The sequence below is a fragment of the Brienomyrus brachyistius genome, chromosome 7 (assembly GCF_023856365.1).
Source record: "Brienomyrus brachyistius isolate T26 chromosome 7, BBRACH_0.4, whole genome shotgun sequence".
NCBI lineage: Eukaryota > Metazoa > Chordata > Actinopteri > Osteoglossiformes > Mormyridae > Brienomyrus > Brienomyrus brachyistius.
In genome coordinates, this window is record NC_064539.1 from 20,982,511 (window position 1) to 20,995,005 (window position 12,495).

The window sequence follows — 12,495 nt, forward strand, 5'->3', positions numbered from 1 at the left end:
TATGGGGCAACAAGAACAACCTCACCTTGAATGCCGACAAGAGCAAGGAGGTTACAGGAGAAACAAGGCCATCCTTTCCCCACTACTCCCTTGTTACCATCCCTTGTCAAGATGGTCAACAGCGTGAGATTCCTGGGTGTTCAGCTCTTGGACTCCCTCACATCGACTCTGAACACCACCAGCATCCCCAAGAAAGGAAGTATAGTCTTTCCTGCACTAAGGAGGGGAAAGAGCTTTAGAGTAGGAGTCAGGACCATCATGGATTTCAGCCGCTTCACAACTGAGAGCATCCTAACAGGCTGCATCACGGTGTGGTTTGGTATCTTGACCGGACTGCGAAGAACTACACTGAAAATCATTTGGAACCGAGCTCCAGGAACTCCATGGAATTTACTCCACACTCTGCCTGAAGAGGGCAGTGTGCATCCTGCATCACCCAGCTCACAGCCTCTTTGAATTACTGCCTTCAGGAAGAAGCTATAAGACTAGACTTTTCAAATCTGGACCTCGATTCCAAATCCAGGCCATGTTTTCAGTTGTCCCAGGTAGTTAGTTTAATAGTTACTGATTCTGATTGGCCAGAGGCTTTACATCTGCTTCACTGGTAAACGAAGGCTGGAAAATCAGCAGGGATCGGACCTTGAGGACTGTGATTTGAAGAGCCCTGCTATAGAAGCATCTATACCTGCACCACATACACATATACAGACACATACAGTGTACACATTATGCATGACATACAAATATATTTGGTTAAATATCGGTTGCTGCACTGTAGGTCTACTGTACGTATGTTGTATATTGTATTGTGCCTTGTTTGATGGTATGTGGTTTCATGTTTGCTTTATTGCACCGTCTACTGCAATGGATGACCTCTCTGGCACAAGAATTTCGTTGTATTCTCAAATGCACATGACAATACAAACTTGAAACTTGACTCCCCCTCCTTAAACTGTCTCTCAAGTGCGCTCTATGATCTCCAGTTCTCCACTGCTGTCAGTGGCCAGTTCTTTTCAAGTTTCTTGGCCAGGTCACACGCAGGTTGAAAGCGTGTCCGGTAATGTATTGCATTGTATCACATCAAGTCGCATTGTACTGAACCAAATTGTGTCGAATCGCATTACGTCACAATAGAGGTTTCTGTCTTATGTATGGTATTGGTGGCAATGCATCGATGCCAATACACATCAATTGATCCAATGGAAGAAGACACCTTTGTACACACCTTTGTACAGCCTGTTTCCAGTTATTGTATCTCATTCTTTTCTCCTTTGTTTTTTAAATTTTTTTTATAATTCTGTATTCCACAATTTAATAATGAGCATACACGTTAGTAACAGCTTATAGTATATTGTATTGAATCACTTCTGTATTCTGCTTTAAAGAGCTTTGTTTGTTTTGGAAAGGTTTTGGAAAGGTTTTGGAAAGGTTTGGCACACATTGTGAAAAGATGCTTGTTATGAGCCATAAGTGGTAATGTATTTAGAAAAACAACGATTTTAGCCATTTTGGATAGTTATAGTAGACGGGGCCGCCAAGGTGCATCATTTACTTTCTTTGTGAAAACGTGTTAGGTTCCATCGAATGATGTCAAATTCCGTGCCCATGTAAGAAAGATGTGTGGGAACCACATAATTAAAATTTAACTTAATCCACTGTGTAGTTTTTGAGATATTCACAAGACACCAAGACACAAAGGTGCAAAACCAGAACAGAACACAAGGAGGGTAACCCTAGAACAGGAAGATTAAGAACAAACAGTGGCTGTGCTATAGACCTGCTACTAGATACAACTCCTCCTCTGCGGCAGCCCTACTCTCTCAGCCCCAAAGAAGACTATGGAGGAGTACGTGATTGGGGCCCTTTCCTTGAGACTTATAATGCCCATCGTCTTCTCCTGTGGGGGCAGGGTTCTAGAAGGATAGATCCCTCTGGCCATGCACTGATTACAGGGGCCTGAACGAAATGGCTGCAAAAAAACGTTAGCCCCCTGCCGCTATTATCCGCCGTCCTAGACCTGTTTCAGAGAGTCAGAGTCTAAAGTACTAAATGGTGTCTCTGCAACAATTGCCATTTAGTTTGGATCAGAGAGGGGATGAGTGGAAGTCTGCCTTCAACGCACCCACTGGTCATTAACAGTACTTGTTAATGCCCTTTGGGTTAACTTGTGCTCTGGCTGTATTCCAGAGTCTAATCAATGATGTCCTCCAGGACATGCTAGATAAGTTTGTTTGCGTTTATCTAGACGACATGTTGATTTTTTTTGTGTCGGAGTGAGGAGGAATGCATGCAGCAAGGTTCTTCAGCCTCTCCTATCAAATAAACTCTATGTCAAATCAGAAAAATATGAGTCCCATAAGCTAACAGTCCCTTTCCTGAGCTTTTTAATTGCAGAAGGGTCTATCCAGACGGATCCAGAGAAGGTGTGGGCTGCTCCTGAATGGCCACGACCACAGACATGGAAGGAGCTACAACGCTTTCTCTGGTTCACCAGCTTCCGCAGACGTTTAATCAAGGATACAGCTCATTAGCAGCCCCTCTTACTACTCTCACCTCTACTAAGGTCCACTTCCAATGAACAGAAGGGGGTCATAAAGCCTTTCTCCTCCTCCGTGAGTGTTTTACTTTGTACACCACCCTCCGGATACCTGTCATCTCTAAGCAATTTGAGGTAGAGGTAGACACACCAGGGACTGGCGTAGGGGCCGTCATATCCCAATGTTTCTCGACTGATGGCAAATTACACCCCTGTGCTAATTTCTCCCATAAGTTCACTCCTCTGGAAAGAAATTATGACACAGGAAATCAGGAACTATTAGCGGTGAAGCCTGCTTTGGAAGAGTGGAGGCATTAACTTGAGGGCACCTGGGAACCCGTTTTGATCTTAACTGTCTCTAACATGTATCTTTGTTCCATGCGTCGGCTCAATGCTGATCAAGCAAGATGGTCCTTGTTTATGTACACGAATTCATTGTCAACTCTCCTACATACTTGGCTGCAAGATCTTCAAGCCCAATGCCCTGTCACATCCGTTCGGGGAAGAGGAAAGTCCAGAGGATTCCAGGCCTATATTGCTGACCAGTTGTTTTGTGGGAGTGGTCTCTTGAGGGATGAGAAAAGCTGTTTGGGCAGTCCAGCATTTTGTGCAGATCCCAGATACAGATCACGGGTGGCAAAATCCAATCCTGGAGGGCTGGAGCCCCGCACAGTTTCTGGTTTACCCTCATTTAACACACCTGATTCAACTACTTGTGCTAATTACCACACAGCTCTTGAGCTGAATCGTTTGTGGTGGAACAGGGAAAGAACTAAGCTACACAGGGCTCCAGCCCCCCGGGACTGCAATTTCACACCCCTGCAGTAGATTATTCGTTCCTGATTTTTTTTCCTGATTTGTTCCTGACTCTCCAGTGGGGGCACTCACCCCTTTAGCCTGTCTCCAGGGATTTTGGATCTGGGGAGAATGTTGCAATGCCTGGCCTCCCAATCACTATCTAGATTCAAGATTCTTTATTTGTCACACACACAGTTACAACCGTACAACATGTTATGAAATGTACCCTGATTTTGTTCTGAGTCCTGAGAATTAAAGATACATATGAAAGGGCTATGAAAGGCAGTGACTTGCAATATCTACCATATTTGCGCTAAATACGCCCTGTCCGTGCTTCCAGTGTCATCCACAGGCCTATCCCCCCTTCCAACGTTGTCCGGGGTACCAGATGCCACTGTTGCTCTCCCTGGAGGAGGTGGTGGTAGTCCCCTCTGTCCAATGTTTCCTATATTATTGCAGCCAGACCTGGAGGTTGCCCTGAGTGAGTTACACTTAAGGGCTAGGATGGAGAAGTATGTAAATCAGTGTCGCTACCAGGCACCTTCTCTATGGGTGGGCCAGAAGGTCTGGCTGAACGCAGGAGACCCTCCTCTTATTCAGTCACGCAAGTTGGCTCCTCGCTTTGTAGCTCCACTCTCTATATCTAAAATTGTCTGTCCTTCTGCAATATGCCTTAAATTCCCAGCCACCATGCACCGGATTCAGCCTATATTTCATGATTCCCTTCTACATCCTCATGCGGTTAGTCCCCCGGCCTCTCCTGCTCTGCCTTCCTTGCCACCTAGACTCATCGACGAGGTCCGTCGTTTGTTGGATGTTCGTTGCAGGGGCCAGGGGATGCAATACCTGGTGGACCGGGAGGGGTACAGTCCTGAATAATGTTCGTGGGTTCCAGTTGGGCACATCTTGGATTCCTCTCTCATCTTGGCTTTTCGCCGCGATCACCCCGGGGCTCTGGATCGCCTGCGGTCGTCAGGAGTAGGGATACTATCTGGGTTCAGTCCCAGGGATTCCTGTGTGACATCACAGGTAATCCCCATCACAATGGCCACACCTCTGAGGGACTCCCGGTCTATCTAGGCCTTTTGATTACGGTGATGTTTCCCATGCCGGTGTTATTTGTTTAAGGACTACGCCTCCTCCCAGCTGAAATCTGTCTTCTTATATTGTCTTATCTATTTCTGCTCCTCGGATACTCCGGCCAGACGCGAGATCTTCCAGGTTTATCTGAATTCAAGTGCTTCCTGTTTCTCCGTTATGTCTGCTAGGCTTCTGACCCGTCCAGCCCTACTTACCTGACTACGAACACCGCCGAACCTCCACCTGCTTACCGGTCACTGGTTCCGTCTTGCTCTCCTGCCGACCAATGCTTGTTGGCTGACCCTCATTCACCCCCTCGACTACAGCTTAGTTTATGATTCGGATCCTGTTTTGGGTTTTTCTGGCTAGTAATTAGACTGTTAACTACGAGTCTGGTTTATCCCTGAATGAAAATTGCCCACCTTACCCGAATCTGTGCTTCATCTACAATTTTTTTGTGATGTAAATTAAGGGAGGGTAGGTGTTACAAGGCTCTGAACTTAAAAAAAAAAACTGTGAAACTTCACACTAGTTTTACTCACCTTTAATCAGATTCTTTCATAAAAATTAGACACGCACAGATACCACTTTCTTCAGACCGAGTATGAGTACAGATGCTTGCTTTTTGGTACTCAATGATACCACTAATTCATTTGTACTATTCACAAAATTAAAAACACTGATGATTGGAAGGAACTGTATAAAGCAGTATATGTGATGGTAATAGCGTAAATGCATATTTCTTTTCTGTGCATCTTAGCTGTTATGACAAAAAAATGACTGCGCATTGCAACCTTCATTCCACAAAGGAAGTGCTCATTTGTTGTATAATATTAGTCACTGGTGTCACAGATATGATGCAACACCACTGACATTCTGATTAAAATGAACGATTTTTTTTTATGACTGTCTGATGGTGGGTATGGTGACCACCTATTTAAATTCAATGATATAAAAGATATATGGGGTTTGACAAAGTTTCAATTACCAAGCCCTTGCAGCATATAACATCAGAGATGTGTAGATGTCATGCACCACCTGATAAATAAAATTATCAGTACATTTATTAGCTAAAATGAGCAAATATGGTTCCCCTTCTCATTCCTACACACACTTCCTGTTTGATGACTCTTGACCCAAGGAAGCAGTTTAATAGAGCAGGAACTACAAAATGTATTGTTATATAAACTGCACGTATTTTTTTGAATGTAAATATGTATAAATGTTAACGACAGATCTAGTTAAAATTGAACTGTTTTATACCGTTTCATAAGTTATACCTTTAAAAAATATTTTCCATATTAAAAATTGTTCCTCGAATATTGAAGTTTGGTTACCTAATGAGCTGTTTTTACAGGTGCAGACCACTTATGAAACGTGATAAAAATAGAAAAATTTAACAAGTCATGACATGGTTTCCCACCCCAATGGTGAAGGACCCCCATAGTAACAGTGGGCCCAGGAGGGAACCCCAGTGGAACACAGCAGGAATTGATATACTGTGTGCAGTGACATGTTACTCCCGTGACCATCAGGAAAACTATCTGCCAGTAGCCCTTTTGTTGGTTTGTACCTCACAGGATTGTTCACATCTCATATCGATGAGCTTTGGCTGCCCAACACCCTGTCTGTGGTTTGTGCTCCATCCTCAGAAGATGCTCACCAAGGCTGACTGTGAGCTCCCCACAAGCCTTGCTCTCTCTGAACGTCTCCAACCCAGTCATCTGGCCATAATGATTTAACCATTATCAAATTCACTGAGATCGGTGTCCCGGCCCATTTCTTCAGCATTCAACACGACATCTGTGAGTATCGACTGCTAGCTTACCGTCTAATATTCCCCAGACCACGATATGTGCAGTTTCCTCTTGAACCTCTAATCTATAAAACAGATAAATAATAAAAATTCGTACCGTGTGTCAGCTTTCGGGTGTGCGGACGAGCAGGAAGCAGGGAAGGACCAGGCGGGCAAGCGGGCAGGCAGGGAATTCGGGGTTTGTTAAGGATAGGAACGGAGAAAGGAACAGGATATCCACTAACGTTAACTAACATCAACGACGGACAACAAGGCAGGGCAAGACGTGGACTAATAAAGAAAAGACATGGCGAAATAACAAGGAACAGCTGGGTACGATCGGGGAAGCACACGTGGATAACCGGGGGGGCGTGGCACAGAGGAGGATGGTACGAGCCGGGCGTGACACCGTGAAACACACATATTATGTCAGTTAAGCATGAAGATGGATCAGCTCTAGGGGGTGATATGTGAGTCAGTGAGCTACGCCTCTGTGTCTCTCATTGGAGGGTCACCGGTTCGAGCCTCAATAAAATTCTCAAATGTCTATGGGCCTCTTGAGCAAGCCCCTTATGCACTGCACTGTCACCCCCCCCCCCCCCCCCCCGGTTTGCTCTCACCTGTATATGTGTCTCCTGGATAGCACGATGAACTAAGCACAAAGATCATTTCTCCTGGGAATTAATAAAGTATCGTTATTCTATAGTGACGATGTGTATTGATGCCTCAGCCGCAGGTAGTTAATAGGGCAGTTACTTTTACTGGAACAATACATTAGATTCAAGATGTTTTATTTATATGCATAACAAGTACATTAGAATGCTTACTCATTCATCCATACCCAGCAGAGCTTACAGCATACAAATAATTAATGATAAATAAGCAATAGATATGCAATAATCCAGCGAGAACAAGTAATACGTTTGAGGTTACAAGTCACATCTAGCGTAGGTACAAGAAATGTTGCAGTCATTCAGACCTGCAATGAGGACAGTTTGAAGAAAAGAACTCTTCGTGAATCTAGCAGTCAGCGCTCCGCGTGGCGAAAAAAAAAAATGTCCCCTGAGAAATGTACGTCAGACAAGTTTCCAAAGATGCTGGGTCCATTCATGCATAACAAAGTGTTCCCAGGACAGTGCTCTACATATAGCAGAATAGAATAGAATACTGTGTGAGATAGCAGGTAATTTCATCTGTGTTAAGCAATGGAATAACAAAAGCAATACTTTGTACGTCTTTCGGGTAAACAGAAAAGTTAACTTTTTTTTTTTTTTAATTCGAAGTGTCCCCGCAAAAAGGCAGGGCTGTAGCCTAAGAACTAAAGCACATTTATTCTCAAACTATGTTCAATTCGAAACATGATGATTGTAGATTATTTTTAGTATGATGTATCATATTTTTTGTTTACTTTCTGGCACTGAAGCAGTGCTATTAACTCGAGCAAGGAATTCTTAGGCATTCTCTTGAGATTTTCAGCGCGGAGCAGCATAGCTCTTCTGTCTGCTGATGCGGGCTTTTCACCATGTAAGGACTTTTTGTTTCCCTGCACAGAAGGGTTTGGACACAAGGCCATGCACTGAAACGCATAAACGCCATCCCACTTTACTGCTATTTCACGTAGCGGAATCGGTTTCCTCAGTGCTTGGTTAGACATGCCTGGGGATACGAATTCCATGTCATGTTTTCCAGGGCAACTCTATTCAGCAAATAACTTGATGTTGCCTAGTAATTAAACAATACTGTTAATTGCTGGTAATTCTATCCATTGATCCATCTGTCAGTTTTCCCAGTGTTAAATGTAATACATTTAATGCAGGGTTTGCTGCGAGCCTAAAGCTAATTTTAAATTAATCTGCATAATTCTCCTCCAGTTACTGCAGCCTCTATTACCGATATTCAAAAGGAAAAATTTGTAGTATTCCAGTGCATGATAGATACAGAAGTTACATTGCGTTTTAAGTGAATTTAACCTGAATGTCAATATTATTAACATTTTTGTCATCAGGTGAAAATGTAGCACTTAACATGCATGTCAAATTTAAATTTAATCATCTAGATGAATGTTATAACATATTTTATCTCTGGCAGAGAAATAGTGGCCTTGCTTTAGCGTTACAGTGGACATGCAAAAGCTTTTTACAGTGTTTTTCCTTATTCCTGTGTAACTGCACATGTACTGGGTTCTTGTTGGTTTTCCAACTGGAATTTCTACTTGACTATCTGTCAGAGCCTAAAGGTGGAGAATGTCAGCATCGCAGTCTAACCCTAGACACAGGCACTGTTCTGTGTACATACATGGCCAGCGACTGGAAGAGGGAGGGAGGCAGAGGAGAGAGAAGGAGGGAGAGAGAGAAAGAGAGCGAGAGAGAGAGAGAGAGAGGAATTCAAGCTGCAATATCGCGGGCGGTGCTGCTGGCAGACAGCCAGCGAATGAAAAATCCTTTTCCCAACACACAGTGCCTCAGTGATTGGATTACCGCACATGACCAGCGTTCAGCTGTGTGACTCACTGCACTCTTTACTTGCTCTATCACCTTCCTCTGTCCAAACACAGCAAGCCTGCAGCTCGTGCCCGAGTCCTATTTCACTGAGAGAAACCGTTCTGCTCTTTTGTTTTCAGGATGTCTGAGACTGATTTACAGAAGGAGAGGCTCCAAGCCCTTGCAGTAAGTTGTGGCTTTCCTGGCTTTTCCATTACGCGTTTTTTTGGCTCTCTAGGAGTAGCTCTGGCCAGTGGCTGTTCAGCATGACTCTGATGGATGTAATGGTTCGTGTGGACAACATGGCACTCTCTCTTCAGTAGGGGTTTTATGGCTAAAAGACAGTTTTGTGTAAAAAATATTAACATGTTCCTTGCGGCAAAAAAACTGTTTTCATATATTCTAAGAATTTACACGGAACAAACAGTTATGAAGTAGGGAAAGTGGCAATAAAATGAAGTTTGGCACCAGTTAATCATGCATTATGCACAGTAGCGCGGGGTAGCAAAACGAGAACTATTTTGCCAACATTAGCCATTGAAAATAACTATAGAAAATTTACATATTTAAATTATACTACATATACGTAAACTAGACAAGTAAATAGTTCTGTTCATGAAAAATAAAGATGTTTATTAAAAAATGTTATTTTTGGGATGTTTTGCAAATTTATTCAGTAGTTTATTGTATATATTCCAGCCCCTAGGGCTGATGTTGGGTGAATTCTGGGCAGCGTAATAACTGATCATGAAAACCCTAAATGAATAGGTTGTATACTAATGGGAATCTCGTTCTAGCTAAGAGTAAGCAATTATTAATGGATGGAAAGCAGGGTAGTCATCCACCATGTTTCTGTGATTTTTCCACAGACCAGAGGTCATTAAAGGTCTAAGTTATGTTGACTTATAGTGAGCTTGAAACTTGAAGTTATTTTATAGAACGTAAAATTGAATAAATCACCTACTTTCCCCTCACTTTTAATAAAGTCTCCCCCCAGGAGTTTAATAGCGAAATAATTAAAACTCAAAAAGAAACTACCTGCAAAGTAGATGTCTTTCATCTATTTTATTTTTTATTTAAAATCATTGAAAGTGTAGTTTCGGAATTGCGATGTAGGCAAAACTGTTTCCAGTTTCCAGGGTTTATTGGTATTACAGCTATGCTGTAAACGGAGCCGAAAAAAGTATCATTCCGATAACTACATTTATTAGCTGCCACCATTTTGGACATAAACTATGAATTTCCAAATTAAATACGGTAAATGTAATTCCAAGTTTTAAGAGCCAGCTATTTTTTAAATTAAATGCTTTGTTATTGTCATGGTATCGTCAGAACGTCGTAAAAGCGCTACATTTAATATATTAAATGTGTTAAGCACATGCAGAATGCACTTCTAAAATTGTTTAATCTGTGCAGGCCAATATTTATAACGTTACATCACAGGCATTTTATCATGCACGCTACTATGCTAATATGAGTGTGCTAGAATTTCTTGTTTGTTCCACTGCAAATTCATGCTGGCCTGCATTTACATTTCTCAGTCGAGTAAGCACTTCCAAGAACTGTCCACTTTAAAATTCTGACAACCGCACTGTTATTTTAATATGGCAATCTTTGCCTGTGAAACAACTGAAAAGCTCTATGGGCTGCTACTTGTAGAGGGCTGAGTGGCGGGCTCCCATGCTCAGTTTTTAGATGCCTGCTTGAAGTAGTCTGAGATATTTACACAGATGTTTTCAATTCCTCGGTCCCCTTCTTCCACGCGGCTCCTCCCCTTCTCTTCTCAAGCCCCATATGTCTCGATCTTGGGAGGGAACTTTACTGGCAGCTAATTTTAGCATCAGCTGTCTTGGCTATCGCTACCCATTTGGGGTGGTGGGGTTTTAGGAAAATGTCTGGTGGGTGAGAGGAAGCTTGCATTTAAACTTATCTAAATATATTAAACACACACATGTAATGCAGTGTTTGTGATGCTAATACAACCGGTTAATAAACAATAGCACCTCCACCCCCCCCCCCCCCCCCCCCCGCCTTTTGACTTTCCCCTCTGTAGTTCACCCATCTAAATTCTTTACAGTTTTTTGTCAGTCTTGCTGCGATGAACTTTAGGTGGCTTCTCATGATGAAAGAAGCAGAAAACACCTCATTTTTAATAAAAAAGAGATCTGAACTGAAGGTACCATAACTATATTTTTAAATGTTCCATTGATTTTTTTTCCCCCCGAAAATTACAGGTTTCTGTGTAGCCGTGTTAGAGGAATTGGCAAGAGAAGCTGGGGCTTCCAAACCACCAGCATCTAATTCTTAAAGCAGATTTCACCACCTTTCAAAATATGTACTAAACATGTAATACCTGTGTGATGGTTCTGGGTGTCTACAGTTGATTGATTATTTCATAACTGCTGCTGCTTGATCTGGGAACTCTCCTTTACACGTTTCATCACCTTCTTCAGCATTTGAATTGACTATTTTTTTGTTCTAATTCAGTTATTTCCTCCGAATTCCCTACGGAAGCAGTCTTTGTTTGTCTTGCAGACCATCTTCAAATATATATGTTTCCTTGTTGATATTACTTCTGCCAGGTAGCGACACCAAAGTCATGTCAAAGACACCTAAAAGCATGTTGGTTCTGTCTGTGTGCTGATATTGAGAATCAGTGAGAATGATTCAATATTCCATGAGATGATTTCAGGCCATTATGAAAATCTACTGCTGCAATATGTCTGCAAACTCTCTCTACACTGAACATCAGCATAACAAAGATATTCTTTATGCGTTTCAGAGATCCACATACATTCTATAAGTCTGATGTCAGCTATGCACTGATAATACATGCTTGTAGTTTTATGTTATTAAATGGTTATGATATTTAATTGGTCAATGAGATTTCCAATTCTGGGGCAGCATGGTGGTGCAGTGGTTAGCACTGTTGCCTCACACCTCTGCGACCCAGGTTCGAGTCTTGCATGGGTTACATGTGTGTGCAGTTTGCATGTTCTCCCCATGTCGTTGTGGGGTTTCCTCCGGGTACTCCGGTTTCCCCCCACAGTCCAAAAACATGCTGAGGCTAATTGGAGTTGCTAAATTGCCCGTAGGTGTGCATGTGAGAGTAAATGGTGTGTGAGTGTGCCCTGCGATGGGCTGCCCCCCCATCCTGGGTTGTTCCCTGCCTCGTGCCCATTGATTCCGGGATAGGCTCTGGACCCCCGCAACCCAATAAGATAAGAGGTTTGGAAAATGGATGGATGGATGGATGGATTTCCAATTCTCTGACCCTATCCATTTTTCAATGTACTATCTTTGTACCTGCGAGTTACTTATAGTGTACAGGAAGTTAAATTCTGACTGGAGTATATTTGTCTGTGCCGTTTTACAAAGATGTATTTATGTTCAAAACTGCAGACTACTGCCGACGGACATGAGAGATAACAATTTCTCTTTCGATGTTTGCAGTTAAAACGAAAAAGACAAGCAGAAATTGAAGAGAAAAGAAGAAAATTAGAGGATTTAATATTACGACTACAACACCTCAAGGTAACACCTAAATGACACTTCTTACCGGTTCACCTCACAGTCACAGCACCACTGACAATATTTTCCAGAGTTCATGATACTTTCCGTTCGGAGCCACCTTCAGAAACACAAAAGTTTTAATTAATTTCAACATTTTTCTCCGTTCTCTTATACTATAACCTTGTTGGGTTGTAATTAATTTCACTTTGGGCAAGTGAAATTCAGGCATACAGAAGAAAACAATGGCTGGATGGTAGAATAAATTATTTGTAACAGTTAACAGTTGCTTGGCC

General features: G+C 42.4%; 1 protein-coding gene across 4 annotated transcripts in view; it reads left to right on the forward strand.

Moving 5' to 3' along the window:
- The first annotated feature begins 8,661 nt into the window (after positions 1-8,661).
- The window catches only part of LOC125746008 (paralemmin-2-like), a 43,299-nt gene continuing 39,465 nt past the window's right edge, over positions 8,662-12,495 (forward strand). For 2 of the 4 annotated variants that reach the window (XM_049019493.1, XM_049019494.1), the window contains exons 1-2: positions 8,667-8,875; positions 12,143-12,223. In XM_049019493.1, coding sequence (XP_048875450.1) covers positions 8,831-8,875; positions 12,143-12,223 — 126 coding nt within the window. In that variant the 5' untranslated portion in view covers positions 8,667-8,830. Of the gene's footprint in view, positions 8,876-12,142; positions 12,224-12,495 lie in introns of all 4 variants that reach the window. The other 2 variants (XM_049019500.1, XM_049019495.1) reach the window with 2 other exon arrangements.